This window comes from Anabas testudineus, chromosome 4 (assembly GCF_900324465.2).
Source record: "Anabas testudineus chromosome 4, fAnaTes1.2, whole genome shotgun sequence".
NCBI lineage: Eukaryota > Metazoa > Chordata > Actinopteri > Anabantiformes > Anabantidae > Anabas > Anabas testudineus.
In genome coordinates, this window is record NC_046613.1 from 25794860 (window position 1) to 25813528 (window position 18669).

General features: G+C 41.5%; 1 protein-coding gene across 3 annotated transcripts; it reads left to right on the forward strand.

The window, feature by feature from the left end:
• Positions 1–238: 238 nt before the first annotated feature.
• cdc14ab (cell division cycle 14Ab) lies at positions 239–18121 on the forward strand. Of its 3 annotated transcripts, none has more exons than XM_026345799.1 (15): positions 239–624; positions 1862–1952; positions 2892–2967; positions 4597–4689; positions 5497–5576; positions 7016–7082; positions 7850–7912; positions 10747–10834; positions 10927–11157; positions 11603–11741; positions 12632–12797; positions 13100–13185; positions 13543–13719; positions 13981–14317; positions 16233–18121. In XM_026345799.1, exons 1-15 carry the CDS (start codon positions 528–530, stop codon positions 16260–16262), a joined length of 1821 nt encoding a protein of 606 aa, XP_026201584.1. In that variant the 5' UTR covers positions 239–527; the 3' UTR covers positions 16263–18121. The 3 variants fall into 3 exon arrangements, with proteins under 3 accessions (XP_026201584.1, XP_026201585.1, XP_026201586.1); XM_026345800.1 differs by having other exon boundaries at positions 239–331; XM_026345801.1 differs by lacking the exon at positions 13981–14317.
• The last annotated feature ends 548 nt before the right edge of the window (positions 18122–18669 follow it).

Sequence of the window (18669 nt, forward strand, 5' to 3'; positions counted from 1 at the left end):
TTCAATCACTGCATCTCACAGTGATTTATTAATGGTGCACATAATAAATTACTTCCACTGAGTGACTATTCTGATGAATTTTATTCAGTCAGTATCGTCTTTGAACGCCTCATTGTGCGTGTTTCCCAGCGGACCGTGAACGCCGCGCAGTCTGCCGATTGGCTGCGGTTGCTATGGGAGCGACTGCCGTTGCTACGGTAACGCTTCTTAAGGAGGGATTTGCCTAATCAGAGTTTCAGACTCTTGGAGCGTCGTCAAGCAGCGGCGGTGCTAACATGCTAACTCGGGAGTTGTTACCGGCCAAAAAACGAGCAAATAAACCACGGAAACGGTAAAAAAAAATCCTCTGTGAGCGAAGATCAGCAACAGAAACTCATGGGAAACTGAGGACAAAGTTTTTAACTTTTAAACAGTCTTTATTCCGCTGTCTGCTAGCGCTGCTGCTAGCCCGCTAACAGCTAACCGAGCTGTTAGCAGTTTTAAAAGTTTCTCATTTAGCTGGCTGTGGCCAGGAATTAGACGGATCCATGACCGGGGAGGGAGTGAGGCACTCCCCGGTCCTCTCCGCCCTGTTCGGGTCGACCGAGGACCCGGAGCTGCAGGGAGCCGCGCAGTTCATCAAGGGTACAAACTTTTCCAACACTAGTTAGTTGGAAGTGTAGTTTAATTTATAACATTAGTTTTTCATAAACTGTTTATCAAAACTACTAATAAGTGAAGATTATATTAGAACTCAATTAAGACTTTATAAGAGGCAGACTGTTTGTTAAATACGGTTTTAAAAGATGTTAAGACTTTATTAAATGTTAGTATTTTGAATGTAATTTTAATATTAATGAATAAATAAGTGACAATAAATTAGTGGTTACTGTAGTGGTAACATCACCGCCTTCCATACGGGAGACTGGGGTTCAAATCCCAGCCGTGGTAGTAGGTAGTAGGGGTCCTTGGGCAAGACCTCCTCACGCTGCACTGCCTCCTCTTGTACCCTGCTTGTCGCTTTGGATAAAAGCGTCTGCTAAATGACTAAATGTAAATTAATTTATGTTGATGACATTTCTGATCAGTTAGATTGGTTCATTAAAGGCGTCACCATAGTTACAGTTTGATTTTGCAGAAACTTTAATTAAAGGTTAATTAACATGTTAATGTGAATATAAAATGTTTAGTTTTAATAAATCATTAAATCAGATTTAATCTTTAAACATAAAAGTAAAGATAAAAACAATGATGAAACCTGCTGGTTCATTGGTTATTGAGCTGCTGTTGCCTGGTTACTATGGATGTGTATTTTAAGGAAAACAGCTGGTTAAAGGTTAATAATCTGTATTAATCCAGTAACAACAGAAGTTTTCCTGATTGAAATAAAGTGAAACTGTTTTTTTTATCCTGGAGCTTTTTGAGTTTATTTGACTTTTTATAACACAAGTTCAGATTGTACCTGATAGGTAATAATCAATCAACAGTACTTATTGTCAGCTTTTTATTTCTACAAACACAATAGTTTTTTTGAAATACTTACGTCCTCTCTCCTCAGTCTCGGGTTAAACAACAGACAAATTATAATTATTAATATATTATCTCTTATATATCTAAGTGTCTGTAAATGAGTTTCTTTATGTTTTATATATGTGAAAAAATAGGGTAGAATTGTTCTTACGTTCTTATTTGTCCCTGCCGTTATGTTATTTACTTATACTATCGATAAGGTAATATTCAATCTATCTGATTACTTTTAGAGAAAATCTCATCTCACATTTTGTAGTATATTAGTATTTTACTCCTGTTGTCTGACAGCTGAATACCTCGTGTTATGTTCAGATATTTGATCTGATCACTTGTTTTTGTATTTCTGTCTCAGAGCGTCTTTACTTCGCCACGTTGCGCAGTAAACCCAAAAGTACGGCCAACACTCACTACTTCTGCACCGACGACGAGTTTGTCTATGAAAAGTAAGTAGACACTCAGCCACACTTGTGGAAGGTGTTTTTTATATGATGCGAATGAATCATTTTGTGTTGACCCAGGGTCTGTGCTCAGTCCTGTGCAGGTTGTTGTTTTCCAGAAGGGCTCCGATTGGTCGGGTACAAATGTGTACAAACTCACCTGGAGTCAGTCAACTCAGACATTAAATTGATTTTATCCTTCCAGCTCCTCAGTACAGTCCCAGTAATGTTGTGAGGAATTCTCCAGGCATTGTCCAGAGTTCACGTGTTACGACGGCTTAAAATCATCTAACGGTAACCGTGTTAAAATCTTTTCTGCGTCCATGCCGACACCCCCAGACTTCAGGTTTTCTTTCTGTTGAGAATGAAGCTCAGTTCAGAGCAGGCTTCACTGTATCGCACAGGATTTACTGTGATTTTCACTGATGTTTTTGCAAAAAATTATTGGTCACAGTAATCATTAGTTTGAATCCGTGTGTATTGGATATATTATTTGACGGCTGGATAAATAAGCGGTTTGATGTGGGAGACTGGGGTCCGAATCCCGGCTATAGGGGTCCTTATTCAAGACCTCCTTACGCTTACCCTGCCTTTGCCTTTTACCTTGTACTCTTGTAAATCAAGCATCTGCAAAACGAAGTGTAAAAGAATCTTGTTTACCTTTGTACTAATACAATGTCAGTATTTAATCTTACTCTGTGCTAGAAGTTCTTTGTGATGCCTTCACCCCTGAACAGGTTTAGCCTACAACCCCTCAGGACAAACTCAGATCTGTTCAGATTGTCTTTGTACAGCTCTGAGTTCAGGTTGTTCCTGAGTCTTTGATAACACTGAAATATTTCTGGAATTTAAATTCAGACTTTCACCCAGAGCTGCTTATCATCACTTTCAATTTCAGTAACCAGAGTAAGGTTTCCAATGTCTCTGTCCTCTGTGTGTTTCCAGTTTCTATGCAGACTTTGGTCCTCTGAACTTGGCCATGTTGTACCGATACTGCTGCAAACTCAACAAGAAGCTGAAGGTGAGTTTCTGCTATCGCCTCTCCCCGAGGAGGAATGTCCAGAATGTAACAGGACAGATTCAGCATTACACAGCTTTATTCTGACTGCTTCACGTTTACATCATGTGGAGGGTGTAGCTGTCGGGCTGGCTGGACTGTGGCCATGCAGTCCTGGTTCCACTATGGTTGTACTGACCAGACTACACTGGGCAGCCCTGTACCGATATTCTGTTTACTGCAGGTACAGTCAACTTACTGCTGTTGATAGTCTTTCAAGAGGGACTCATTTTTATTTACATTTCAATAAAATAAATCTGCTGAGCAGCATGAAGCACAGAGCAGTAACCCATGACGTTTTAGCTGCCTCGTGTGTTTTGTTGTTTAATTTTTGTTGCCATGGTGACAACATTCCTTCAGTTGACTGTTGTCCTTTGTGAGGATGACAAGTCACACCCTGTGTTCTGTCACATTCGTGATCATCCCAGCTTGTATCTGTTCAGGTGGAAAACACACCTGCAGTGTACTTTATTAGGAACATCTAGAGAGAGAACAAATTAGAGCTGCATTATTAATTAGTGGTCAGTGGTCATGTTCTCAATCAATAATCAGTAAATTTATGAAGTGACTTGATCTGTGTTTAAGACAAATTCATAGTAAATGAGAAATTTAAAGAGCAGATGAAGGACACTAGGAGGTGCTGTAATAATATGACTTTATTTAAAGTGTGTTTAACAGCGTCAAACAGGTCGGACGTGTCTCACCAACAGTTGGAGCCGTTTCTCCTTCATTGATGTGTGTATGTATTTACAGTAGAGCAGTAAATGGGAGCGCTGCTCTCTGAAAATTAGCTCCTGTGTTAACTGAGCCTCATACAGACAGAAAATGTCTGTATGCATCCATGTTCATCAGCAACCACTGAAAACCACACAGATATTTATTTCTCTTTTCATAGTGAGGATGTGTGATCATTTGTGCAGCCCATTTAAGACGTGTCCAAACTGCTGCTCCACTCTTAGTTTTTGTCTTAGTTTTATATATTTGAATTAACAGCGTTTAATTGATAATGGATATGTGAAAGGTAAATGTTGTGAAACATGCAGTAATTACAGAGATTAACTGCAGTGATAATAAATCTGCTCTGCTGCTCAGTTTAATTTTAGCTCTATGCTGAGAGAGTTTGTCCCAAAACATATAATCACACACGGGATGGTTGCATCCGTTCAGGTCGCTGTTGTATTTAATACAATACTGGAGGTTAGAACTCCTTTTGGTGTTTTGGCAAACTGTTAACTTTGTCACAGTCTTGACATTTGACAGAGGAGTTGGCAGCACATTCAGTTTGGATTGTTTTTCTACATCAGGTGTTTTAATCTTCTACTCAGGACATGATGGATGTTGGCAGTGAGTTACTTATGATAACGGTTCATCACAATCTGATTCAGCCTGGAACAGTTTTACTTTGCTCCAAACACTAACCTGTCAGTCACTTCCTCGTTTGCCCACTTCATCATTTGATCCATTACAGGTCAGAATATTGGGCTAATTGTCGGCCTTAGTGAGTCCAGTGTAAAATATTTACAGTTTCCTCTGACAGAAAACTGAGTAAGTTTCCTGCAGCTGTTGAATTTTCCTTCTTCCTCTTCTCTGCAGTCGTTCACTCTGACCAGAAAACGGATCGTTCACTACGCCAGCTTCGACCAGAGCAAAAGATCCAACGCTGCCGTGCTGATTGGAGGATATGCCGTGAGTACAACACTTCCTCCTCCTGGCTGCTGCTGCACAAGTCTCACACTCATACTTAAATATAGACAATTCTAACATAATTAGATTCACAGAGACATCAAGAGGGTCAATGTAAATTTTTCTTCAGTATCATAGTAAAACAGTGACAGTTGTCTGAACATGCATGTGGAAACAGTTTAGTTGTAGGAACTGATGAGTTTGTCCTTTTTTCTCATTTATATATGTTTATTCTATGTTTATTCTATATTATGTGAGTTATTATGAGTCAGTATGTGTGTATAGGAGCCAGCATATTGATGCTGTGTGTCTGTTCAGGTGTAAATGTTAAATCAGAATAAATGATAACTCAGGACTCGAGCATATAGATCATATTGAGCTGTTCAGACAGAACAGATGGATGCGATCAGGTGGAGCTGATGCTGATACACAGAATCAAGAGGTGATCCTGTGGACCCACTAACACCAAAAAGTGACTGTCATCGTTTTGTCTGTAAAGCTGATGATTTCCTATAAAGACAAACAATCGTATCAGATCTGATACTGCATTGATGTACACACACTTTGAAGTATCGTAGAACTTACATACGGCACTTCAAACATTACATTAAACTCTGCATGAGCACAAATTTCTGAATTGGAGAAAGTTTATGTTCAGTCTGTGTGGAGTCGGTGCTTCTCTAATAAAATTCAGATGTAATGTAAACTGTGCAGTTCTACTGTGAGTCTCCTACCAGATATTCAGTAAGTTTACCTGGTGTAAGTGTTTTTCTCCACGTGAGAAATATAATTTCTCTTCTTCTGTGTCAGGTGATCTACCTGAAGAAAACTCCAGAAGAAGCCTACAGAGCCCTAATCTCTGGTTCAAATGCCTCCTACCTGCCCTTCAGGTCAGTCTGCAGCAACCCTACAGCAGTAGTACAGCACTACTGCAGTACCAAGTCAGGAAATTACCTATAACCCTGTGTTTTCCCAAAAGAGCAAATGAATCGGGGACCGATCACAGGCCTTCAGTGTTTACACACTTTGCTGCGTTGAATGTTCATCAGATATTTATGTTTAACTATTTTTAATCTACACACAACTGAAATGTCTAATTTACGGAAGTATTCAGACACTTAAATTTTTGTTTTGTCCTACAGGACTTTGACAGCACCAACACAGTGTTAAAAACAGACCTGACATGTCATGTGTTCAGCTGTAGCATTTAGCTTCAGTGCTTGTTCACTTTGGTTTGTTTGTGTTCCCCCTGTTTGCTGTGGACCTGCTGCATATGTCATTGAGGATTGAGTGTAACAGCAGCTGAGAATGAGTTATTCTGAAGATTCAGTCTGTTCCTGTGACAGAACCTCAGACTGTGTGAGGAGGATAAAGACCTTTTTGTTTCTGGTCGTTATATAACAGCAGCAGCATGTTGTTCTTCTGTCAGTGTGACGCCGAGGCTGCTGAACCATTAAACATGAGGCGTTCACTGACTGCAGGACACTTTTACTCTGATGAGTTAGTGTGCAGTAAAACTAGTCACAACCTGCCCTTGTGTAAGGGGGCAAACATCTGTCACTGGCTCTAAGCTGTGTTATTGTAGTTAAGATTTTTTACACTCTTTGGACACTAGGCTTGTTAGTTCCAGTTTTTCACACAAGTCTCATTTCATTAAATTCATTCCATTTTGTTTTCTTTAGTCTACCTTTACCAAGTCTAGGTCCACAGCGACTAATGTGCCCCCTGGAAAGGGACTGATGTCTCTACTTGAACTCCTTTTTTACTCTGTTCCTACGTTTGTCGTCTAAAACATATATTTTTCCTTTATGGAAACATGATATGAAGGAATCTGTTACTGATGTGAGAAGTGGTTTCAGCTCAGTGAGACTCTGACGCTGCTGCGATAATGAAGCTGAGGATTTACTGCTGGACCTGAAGACCTCCTTAGATGTTGAATATGAGGTCATCCTTTTTAGGGATAAAGATTGTCTCTGACTAGAGATATGATCTTTTCATTGGAGCTACATTGGAATGCTCTGTTTTTATCCAAATGGTAAATTTATTAAAGTATAACACCTCTAAATGGGTCCGGCTCACATGGAATTAGATCCACATCCCATTTATTTTAAAGACCTGCTGGAAGTGAACCATCTTCTCCTGCACCGCTTTTTCGCTCGACAGTGTTAAAGTCGAGTAGTGACTTTGTTTTACCCTGATGCTTGACTGGAATCCAGTTCCTTTACCTTTTACATAAAAACCACAATTAAAGGTGTCATCAGTAGTCAATGTGAAGGGTTTAAACAAATTATGTTATTGCTTTCTGTGATGTTTGCTTTTCTCTCTGCAGAGACGCGTCCTTTGGAAACTGCACCTACAACCTCACAGTGCTCGACTGTCTGCAGGGCATCAGGAAGGTAAGTTCACTCTTCCTGTGTTCTGATTGGATGAGTGGATGCTGAAATATTTATTATTGGGCTTCTTGTTCGTCTGTGAAGTTCTGGACCACAATCAAGTGTCTAGACAACAGTTTTAGCCGTAGCATGTACAGCACAACTCAGTAATATCAAAACCAGATGACTGTAGGTTATAACAGCAGCTGTGTGTTAAATCAGAGCTGCTCACACTGCAGGCCCACATATCTGACTTGACAAAACACCTAACTGAACTTCCAGGAGCTGGGGATTATTCAGGTGCTGAGACCTCCAACTCCTGACATTTAACCATAATCTAACATTTGTCAGGTGCGACTGGTCCGGGCGTTCAAGCGTTATACATTCTGTTTGTTCAGATGCTTAATTAAATTTGCTTGGTCAAATAAGGCAACACCTAAATAGCCCACATTTACTGAACTCAGCCTAAAGACAACAGATCATCCTGTGAGATCTGCAGATCCTGGACCGATTCAGGTCCCGACTTTCTAACAAGCAGAGCTCATGAGCTCAGTAAAAACAAAACACTGTTATAACAGTGATTTCATAAAATCATCCTTATGATCTTTAACCTAAATCACCTGAAACAAACGACAAATCAGAAACACACAGAAGGGGTTCAATACAAAGCACAGAGTTTAGTTTTAGTCTGTAGTGGTTTTAACGTTACTCTCTGATCGTGATAATATGATCAGTAGCAACATTTTTTCATAAGACTCTCTTCCGGTAACCTCTGACTGTGTGTTTTTCAGGCTCTGCAGCACGGCTTCTTCAACTTTGAAACGTTCGACGTTGACGAGTATGAACACTACGAGGTAAAAAACTAAGACGAGTAGCTGTCCACCTAGAGTACCACCTGTTGTATTCAGTAATTAACTAAGGAGCTTCTTTGGTAAAGTGCTTCTGTAGTCGGGAGTCTTTGTTCAGCCAAAGATGTTTGTGAGGGAAAATGCTCTGCTCTGTAACAATGCTGTACAACCAGCTTCGGCAGGAAACAGTTGACTGATGTATTCACAGTTACTATAGGAGAAGCTGAGCATCCGATCAGCAGATACTGAATATTAAACAGTGGTGTTGAAAACACTTGAGCTTTTGCTAACTGTACAAACTGAACCAGGACCAGAACTAGCTGTTCTTACCTCAGCACTAACTGGAGGCTAACACCTGGACAGAATAAACCAGCAGCAGTCAGCCTATTGTCCTGAAGACTGCAGAGCTTCAGATTCATTGATGATTTAATTGGGTCACCTCTGCTTTTCAGGTTTTACTGTGGCAAGAAAACGTTTTGGAATTTCACGATTTTCTGCAATAATTTGTCATAAAATGTGCTCTGTTCTTCATCTAACTGACAACAATAGAAAAACACAGTTAAAATAATAGTACACAAACATTATATGTTTTCATGTTTTTTTATTGAACATAAAATGTAAACATTCACAGTGCAGGGTGGAAAAAGTATGTGAACCCCTAGCCTAATGACTTCTTGAAGAGCTAATTGGAGCCAGCTGTGAGCCAACCTTGAGTCCAATCAGTGTGATGATATTAGATGTGTTGCTGAAAGCTGTCCTGCCCTTTAGGAACACATACCAGTTTTGGGTTTACTGGTTTCAAGAAGCACTGCCCGATGTGAACCATGCCTTGCAGAAAAGACCTCTCAGAAGACCTATGATCAAGAATTGTTGACTTGCATGAAGCTGGAAAGGGTTAAAGAAGTACCTCCAAAAGCCTTGATGTTCATGTGTCCACGGTAAGACAGACTGTCTACAAATGGAAAAAGGTTCAGCACTGTTGCTACTCTCCCTAGGCGTGGTCGTCCTGTAAAGATGACTGCAAGAGCACAGCGGAGAATGCTGAATGAGGTAAAGAAGAATCCTAGAGTGTCAGCTAAAGACTTACAGAAATCTCTGGCACATGCTAACATTTTTGTTGACACATCTACAATAAGGAAAACATTAAACAAGAATGGAGTACATGGGAGGACACCACGGAGGAAGCCATTGCTGTCCAAAGAAAAATATCGCAGCACGTTTGAAGTTTGCAAAAGAGCACCTGGATGTTCCACAGCACTACTGGCAAAATATTCTGTGGACAGATGAAACCAAAATTGAGTTGTTTGGAAAAAACGGACAACAATATGTGTGGAGAAAAAAAGGCACAGCACACCAACATCAAAACCTCATCCCCACTGTAAAACAGGGCAGAGTGAGCATCATGGTTTGGGGCTGCTTCGCTGCCTCAGGGCCTGGACAGATTGTTGTCATTGATGGAAAAATTAGTTTATCAAGACATTTTGCAGGAAAACGTAAGACCACCTGTCCGCCAACTGAAGCTCCACAGAGGATGGGTGATGCAACAGGACAATGACCCAAAGCGTACAAGTAATTCAACAAAAGAATAGCTTCAACAGAACAAAATACACCTTCTGGAGTGGCCCAGTCAGAGTCCTGACCTCAACCCGATTGAAATGCTGTGGCATGACCTTAAGAGAGACATTCACACCAGACATCCTAAGAATATTACTACCCTGATACAGTTTTGTGAAGAGGAGTGGTCCAACATTACTCCAGATCGTTGTGCAGGTCTGATGTGCAACTACAGGAAACGTTTGGTTGATGTTATTGCTGCCAAAGAAGGGTCAACCAGTTATTAAGTCCAAAGGTTCACATACTTTCCACCCTGCACTGTGAATGTTTACATGTTATGTTCAATAAAAACATGAAAACATATAATTTTTGTGTAGTATTATTTTAAGCAGACTGTGTTTTTCTATTGTTGTGACTTAGATGAAGATCAGAGCACATTTTATGACAAATTAATGCAGAAACAACACAGAACATTTTTCCCGGTTTGTGTTTTGTTGAATGTCGGAGTTTTTCGTTGGATTATTTTGGATTTCCTATTGGAGCTACGGCTTTGGATTATCTATGTTTCAAGAACTTTGATTTCACCAGGTATTGACTCCTTTTGTGTTTTTCTAAAGAAAAGACTGCTCAGCTGATGCTTGCGCTGTAGTTTTGTTTGTGTGCCGCAATAAACGCACTGAACTGAGTAGATTGCTTCGGCCTTATTATTGGTCCTACTAACTCCTGACACTCTGACTGTTTTGTTGACATTCCCTTTAGCGCAGCTCCATCTAATGTTGCATAAGGTAACCCAAGCCTCTACTGTAGCGTCTATTCTATGCGCCTTATAATGTGATGTGTCTTATATATGAAAAATATAAGGCGCATAATAGGCCAGTCATTGAAAGTGCGCCTTATAGTGTGGAAAATACGGTATATACTGAAAATGTGAGATGGATGAAAACAGATAATTGAAAATGGGTCAATAATTATAAGTCCAGGGTGGAATGACAGCAGTTATAACAAAAATTGTCAGTTCTCCACCCCTTATAGAAGGAGGAGGAATTGTAAATATTGATGGCCACAGGTAGAAAGGACCTCCTGTGGTGCTCTGTGGAGCATTTAATGTTGTTCAGTCTCTGGCTGATCAGATTCAGGCTAGTTGACACAGCAGAGATGTGCACAGCTGTCAGAGCTACATACTGGACCAGCACTGGGCTGTAGGTTTTTGACACCTCTCAGTCCTGTCTTGACTGTAACACTCACACGTTTTGTGTTCTGTTTTTTTGGGGGATTTGAACCTGCAGCGGGTGGAGAACGGAGATCTGAACTGGATCGTTCCAGGGAAGCTCCTGGCCTTCAGCGGACCTCATCCTAAAACTACAATAGAGAACGGTGAGTCCCATGGACAACAGTTTGACCTGAGGAGTGAGAAGAAATAATGAGAACCAGCATTAACACCTTTGGTTGAACCTACCACCCTGCAGGTTACCCTCTCCATGCTCCTGAGGCTTACTTCCCATACTTCAGGAAACACAACGTGACCAGCATCGTCCGTCTGAACAAGAAGATCTATGATGCCAAGCGTTTCACTGACGCTGGGTTCGACCACTATGACCTCTTCTTTGTGGATGGCAGCACACCCAGTGACATCATCACACGCCGTTTCCTGCACATCTGTGAGAGCACAGAGGGAGCCGTGGCCGTCCACTGCAAAGGTGAGGACCCTTGTCTTCATGTCCTGTCTTACGTCCTGTGTTTTTCCCTCTGTTTACTTATCTTTAAAATATAAAATGCAAAATGAGAAATACACAGCAGGAAGATCTGTAAGACGTGAGGATGAAGACATTGATTGTTGCAAACAATTTAAATTCTACTGTGTGATAATGGAAACGAGCTGAATGTCTTTTCTGTTTTCAAATGTCCCTCCTGGTCTGGTCTGTCCTGACAGATCACTGTAGATGTCAGCCAGTCCAACAGAGAGTAGTGCAACACCTCTGTGTGTTTGTCTCTACTGCAGCCGCTCACTCTAACTGTGCAGATTTTAAACATTGACGTGTTTATCTGCTGCTCTGCTCTGTTCACTGTTTCTGTTTCTACACGCAGCAGGAAACTAAGCACCCTGAACTGTTTCATACTACATAACCTCTGTCTCTCTGTCAGCTGGTCTGGGCAGGACGGGCACTCTCATTGGCTGTTACCTGATGAAGCATTATCGTTTCACAGCAAGTGAGGCCATCGCCTGGATCAGGATCTGCAGACCGGGCTCTGTGATTGGACCACAGCAGAACTTCCTGGAAGAGTGAGTCTCTGAATGGATTATTCCATATGCAAAATGACATGGTTCTGAAAGCTGCTTCCATTTGGATCTGGGTCCAAGTTTGCTAAATACCCTGTTAAATAATTTATTAAAGGGCATCATCTTGACTTCTGTGATTCGGGTTTCAGTGCTTGGATATGAATGTTATTAAATTTCTCACATGAACTCCTATAAAAGCTGCTGTAGCTACAGTCAGAGATGCACTGTCCGTCCAAACAAAATATTAGGGTGTGACTATTGATGGATGGACAGTGTATTTTAACACAGCCGTCTCACTGTTCATTTACATGTACATATGCGACTGGCTCAAATTTTCAAAACTCGGTGTCCTTTGTGTTCAACATGTTGAAGTCAGAACTGACTTCAACATGTGTTGGCTAAAGTACTGCTGGCGTCACCTGCAGCAGAGCAACAACCAGCTCAGCTTCAGGCAACGTTCAGCTCTAGAACTAAATTCCATCAGAACAACAAGAGGTTAATCTAAAAACTTTAACACTTTCACAGGCAATTGATTGTTTATTACAATTCCAAACATGAATTTTTTACGGCCCCAATGTTCCCACAGTCAGCCTAACCCACATCATCAGAAACCACTTCAGTCTGCTGACAGCAGCACAGTGTGTGCTGGTTGTGACCCGCTGCTTATCTCTCTGAACAGAACAGTTTCCACACTGTGGCAAATTCTGGTGCCAGTCTTTGTGTTTGTGTTGGCCCCCAGGATTCCACAGCAAATCTCTTCAGGCTTGCACATGCGTAGGCGGGGGGCAGGAGTCAGATTAACCAATCGGATAATTTCCTGCATTTACCTGACTGTGTGTGTGTGTGTGTGTGTGTGTGTGTGTGTGTGTGTGTGTGTGTGTGTGTGCTAACAGGAAGCAGTCTGTGCTGTGGTTGCTAGGCGACAGCGAGCTTTCCCAGAAGGCCAAGGTGGAGGAGAGAGCAGTGTCTCACTTCATCACCAGTATGGACAACCTCACCTTAAACTCCACCCACAACAGCGACATGTGTAGACCCCCCACCTCCAACCGTCTGCACGAGGTCAAACACACACACACGTGTTGGTATAAACTATTTAAATTAACAGTCAATGAAAGACCTGACGGGGGCAGCTACACCTGCTGCAGGGAAAAGTGTATACTACAGTAAGGAGTGTACCGTCTCCACACAGAGTTTTCTGTGGGTGTTTAAAACCGTGTCACTTGACTCTTTTATTGGTTGTGATTGTTTGAAGAAAAATATTCTGACTTGTACAATAATTATTTCCTCTGCTGTGACAGATTTCTGAGCCGTCGTCTGTTGCTCTGTGGTCACTTTATTTCTTGTTGCTTCATCATCTGCAGATGGAGCTAATAGATGGAGGTCCAGGTCTCACTCAGGGAGACAAACTGAGAGCCTTAAAGAGCCGCCGCCCCCCCCGCCCCACCAGGTACCAATACCAGAACCAGCCTCTTACAGAAGCTAAGGAGCTCAGAACTGTAGGAGCTATATAACTGTGGGCAGTGGTGGAAGAACTTGTATTATTAACAGTGTAGAAATACTGTTACAAATAAAAGTACACAAGTTTCACAGTACAGGTGACAGGTCGAAGGAGAGCTTTGATTGGTCGGGTACCAACGTGTCGTCTGATCCAGATCACAGTCTGATCCCAGTGTATATACAGAAGGACTGAGGGTGAGGAGGGACAGATGTGGGGGGGTCAGGTGGTGGAGGAACTGGGCAGGGGGGGCTGGGGAGCAAGAACACTCCTGACAAACACCGGAGGTTTGTGGATGTTGTGTTTCAGGGTGGAGGAGATGAAGATGCACAGCAGGTCGGCATCGCAGCCTCTCAGGATGTCGATGGGAGGCGGTCAGGGCCCGGCCTCCCACCTCAAGTCCTCCAAGTTCCCAGCATCCTCTGCTTCTGCTGCAGCCAAGAGGATCGGGAGAAGTCCATCATCATCGGCGTCCAACATCAGGAGGTCGGTATCTTCCCCAGCTCTCAGCTGATCAGTGTTTTCTAAACCAGGATCAGCTGTTTACATCATTAACGTCTGTAGCATGTATGTTGTATGTTGTGTCTGACATGTACCCGTTGTATGTTGTCTGACATGTACCCGTTGTATGTTGTGTCTGACATGTACCCGTTGTATGTTGTGTCTGACATGTACCCGTTGTATGTTGTGTCTGACATGTACCCGTTGTATGTTGTGTCTGACATGTACCCGTTGTATGTGCCTCAGCTCAGCCCTCAGCTCCCGATTGGCCAGCTCTCTCAGTGATCTGTACGCTGCAGATGTGGAGAACAGGAAGGCTCCCTACTCCTCTCTTAGTCCCTCCTCCTCCTCATCTGTGTCCCTCAGCCCCTCCCTCTCCTCCATTGTTCACCATGGTAACGGCCCTAGCAGTGCGCAGCGCGAGGTCAACAACAACAGCGGCCCGTATGGCGGCCCCGCAGCGTCCCCTACAGGGAAAGGTTTTGTCCGGCCAGGGCCTCAGGACTTGAGCCCCTACAGGGTCTCTGGGCCCCACAGCGCCATGAAGGGCCCGTCAGGACGCTACCTGAGCCGCTCCATACCTGTAAGTCCTCTGACACAGCAGCAGCTCAGCCCTGCCCCTCTGTACTGATTGGTTCTCTCAGCTCTGACATCACTAACGCAAAAGATCAATGAGTTTGTGATCTAACTTAATGATCATCGGTTGATTAACAGTAATAATTAAAAAACATTTTTTAATTTGTCTTCTGACTTTGATCACGTTAAATTGCTAACCCTAACCTTTTAGATGTAGCTACAAAAATCTCCTGGACTGAACCCAAGGAACTGGACTTTATTCAGCATGGGCACCAGCTCCTGAGTCTGAGCAGATGGACCAAACTAAGTCCTCTGGACTCTCACAGACAGTTTGTGGTTCTTCTGCGTTTTCAAACTCTGCTGTTTAACTTTAAACCTGCCATTCAGTAGAAAGCCTGATGAACAGTGGAGACGAGAGCTGCTCTCTGTGACACTTCTCTCTCTGTGACGTCATCACAACTCTAAATATTCGTCTGATTCCTACTCACTGGTTAAATGTTCGTGTTTCTGTGTGGTGGGGATGAAATCATGTTAATGTCACTAACATCACAAAGCTGCTGCTGAGTTAAAGGAACCTGCTGACAACAAACATCATATCCATTTTATCCAAAACCTTTATGGCTTCAGACCATCAGGTTCTTTCTCAAACTGAGTGCAAATCAGGTTCAGGTCCTCGGTGCCAGATGTCAGTTAACACAACTGGCGGGTTCCCACCTGTTGTGTTAATTTCTCCTTGTTCCATCGAGGGACACACAACACCAATGTTTGGTGTTGTCTCGGTGACCGTCACGTGTGTCGTTAGTGTTACAGGAGTCAAAATGTGACCGATCGTTGCTGTTCACCTGGAAAGACTCTGTGCTAATAATGAGTAAATCTAATGTTTCTTCCTCTGCTAAATTCATTTAGGTCTCTTTGGATGTACGAGTCACAAACTGAAAGAGTGATTAATCAGACGTGATACAGTTTTATATTAAGACCAGTCATCTAAAGTGACACCTGATTATTTGCACAGGTAACACCATGTACTGTGCATATTATAATTATAATAAAGTTACTATTACTGCCAATGCAGCAACATAAAACACCAGAACAACAACGGTTTGTAACATCTCTACTCAGGAACCATAAACATTCACATACACGACTTATCTGTGGACCTTTGTTCCCCCTGAAATCACACCGAAGCCACTCTGGCCTCAGCTGCTCTGCTTATGTCTGGGTGTTTTGTCTTCAGGGTGGACGAGCATCCTCTTCCGTATGTTTCTGGATTTGAAATGTGCATTTTTTAACAGCTGTTTGTTCTCTAAATTGTGATCTCGACGACACATGACGGTCAGGTTGGACAATGATTCACATGTGACAACAACCCTGAAGGGGCAAACGACCCCACAGAGGTTAATGTTATGTCTGGTGTGATGTAAGAAATTGGAGCCTGAAGGGCAGTGTGTGTTGTTTTTATTGTAGATACAGAATCATGTGGAGGCTGATTCCGTAGTTTGTTCTGCACAGAGCCAAACATCAGCTTGTTCTCATCTTAAACTCGGAGTCTAGCTCAGAGAAAGTTTCCTCCCTCAGGAGATGCGTGTGAAAACTGCCGAGTCAAACTCGACACAGAAAACCAAGAAAAAAACGGGACAAATCGTGACAAAAACCAAGAAACGTGATTGACTGTGTCTTTAAGCCTTAAGATTGAATTCCTCTCCCTACAGCACTGATTATGTGCCAAAGAGACAGAGCAGCTCTGCATTTTCAGAAAGCACATTAACTTCAGCCTACAGTCAGGCTGTAGTGCAGCGGATAAAAGCACGGTACTTGTCATCACCTGAGTGAAATCTCCCACAGCAGAGTTCACTGATGTTCTGATATTCAGCCGAAGATGAACTGTGACAATAAAGTCTGACTCTAATGTTTCATTATTTCAGTCTCTTCAGTGTGACTACATCCAGTACTAAAACTACACATCTCTACTGAGGACACATTACCCACAATGCCTCCTGATTACCCAGGATTCCTCCTGTGTTGGATGCTCAAAGGGAAGTTGATAAAGCAGCTGGAGATTATTTCTGTCAGGACGGAAAAGACTGATTCTCCTCTGAGGTGGTAACAACTGCTCTGTGTTCAGACTGTATGTGAATGATCTGTGTGTAAATATGATGTAATCCACACGCATGTTTGGCTGAAGAAGATATATTTAGATAAAGACAGATTTTATATTTCTTATTTGTGACAGAAGAAACATATTTTTGTCTTAATGATGATTGTTTTGAGTTTTTGATAAACTAAACGATCAGCGGACAACGACTCGCTTCGTTGTCATGGTTACAGTATTTACTTCCTGTGTCTTACCAGTTAACCAGAAGATTTTAGTTGATGTGACTGATCAGTTTTGTCAGCTCCTGTAGGACGAATCAGATTTATTATAATGCAGATGATACAAGAATGGAGCAGAAGCAGGATGTCAGGGCCTCGTCACCTGGTCAAATCCACGAGGGTCCGGGTGACGACCACGACAACCTAACTGAACACTGTAGGTTTGTCCCGGTTATTTCAGCATCCATGACTCTGTTCTAATGCACAGTTGCACATACAGACTATGTTAAATCTGGCTCTGTAGTTATCAGATTACAAGCGTTATGGATTTTTCAGGTCAAATCTCAGATTTCTGAAATTCCAGGATGAACTGTAAATAAATGCTGCATCCTTTTAACCTGCAGTGTCCTCTATCGCTAAATGCTGAATGTTCAGTTTCTGAGTTCATGTTGCGTTTACTGACCAGCAGGAAAGGGGATTTCCCTACACCAGGCAGACACTTGTTTAAAATCATGCTGATAATTGAGGAAATCCAAGTTCATTTGATATTTTGTTCATGTTGTTGCGTGACATAAATCCACAAGCAGAAACAGGGAATTTAAGCAAGTGTCTGTTTTGGGGAATTTTTATTATTAACTTGATTATATATTGTTACTTTATGTAAATGATGAGTTACAAATGCATATTTCAACAAACAGCATATTTTTCTATTTAAATAACTAGTCCTGTGTCCTAAGCTACGCTTAAGTCTCGCCTGATTTCAGTCTTTGTGCTAAGCTAGGCTAAACACGGACTCTGAGAAGATGGGTACAAAAGGATTTACTGAAAAGTAAATTTTAACTTTCAGAGACTTTGGCTGAATGTTTTTCAGCTGATCCTCTTCACATGCAGCTCTGAGTGGTTGGAATCGCAGCTGAAGGTTGATTATATATATATTTTTTGTTGACTCTTCTACCTCTGACATTTTCATGAGCTGTTTTTTAGTTTTCGGTTTCTCACATAATGTACAGAGGTTTATTTGTAACATACGTGTCACTGCGTCGAGCACCTTTAACACACTTATAAGGGAATGAGGCATGTTCTTTCAAAATAAAAGCTCCTGGTCTCATAACATTAAAAAATTTAATATTTGTCTGACGTGAATCCCTTTTACCATCCTGTCAATAATTTATTAGTCACGGTGTGACATTTTGAGATTGAAAAATATTTGTAATAAATAAAACGGGTCCCTGCTGTGCCTTACACACATTAAAACTCATCTTTTTGAGCATTATTAAAATATTTTTTGGAATCATTTTTCTTTTCAATCTGTATTAATACAGGGACTAAGGGCTTTTGTTTTGGAATTTAATTGTCTTGGTAATAAATGAAGTATTTCAGTAGTTCTTGTGTTATGTTTAATGTACTGAATCTTTTTATTAAGGGAAAGTTGGAAAATAATTATTTCCCTTATTTTTTTCTGTTTGAGCAATAACAGAAAATAAAATAACTGTTCTTCTGACATTGTGTGTGTTGAATAAATTAGTGTGCTTTCACATAAGTCTGAGTCAAAACATCACAAGACCAAGAAAAGTCTAAGTCAGTGTCCAGAAGTTCACAAATGTCAAAGAAGCTACAAGAGCCAAATACAAGTAAAGCAGAGGCGAGTGAGTCAAAAGAACCAAAAGAAGAAGACGGAGACGGTTTAGAGGGAAACAGAAGTAAAAATAAAAGAAGTTAAAATACTGAAGAGACTGAGATGACTCAGTTTATTATGATTCATAAACACTCACTGTTCATGTAAACTTCCATAGCTTCTTTGCTTGTGTAAAGCTGCTGTGTGACAATGTCAATTGTAAAAAGCGCTATACAAATAAAATTAAATTGAATTGAAAGTTACAGCATCCACAAGACAAAACACATTTTAAAAAGTTTGTTCCACTTCTTCTGTAGTATTTCTGCACGGTGAAGAGACTCAGAAACAGGTGAAAGTCCAAAACGAGACTGAGTCACAAACAGGGATCAGAGGTGAGTCAGAGAAAGTTTTACACCTGAGTTCTTCTTCCACTA

What these genes read in the sequence shown, in the direction of transcription:
- cdc14ab (XM_026345799.1), top strand. Translation starts at nt 528, where the DNA reads ATGACCGGGGAGGGAGTGAGGCACTCCCCGGTCCTCTCCGCCCTGTTC. An exon ending in AACTCAACAAGAAGCTGAAG is followed by an intron (nt 2,968 to 4,596) that starts GTGAGTTTCTGC and finishes TCTTCTCTGCAG; the next exon opens with TCGTTCACTCTGACCAGAAA. An exon ending in TAAAACTACAATAGAGAACG is followed by an intron (nt 10,835 to 10,926) that starts GTGAGTCCCATG and finishes ACCACCCTGCAG; the next exon opens with GTTACCCTCTCCATGCTCCT.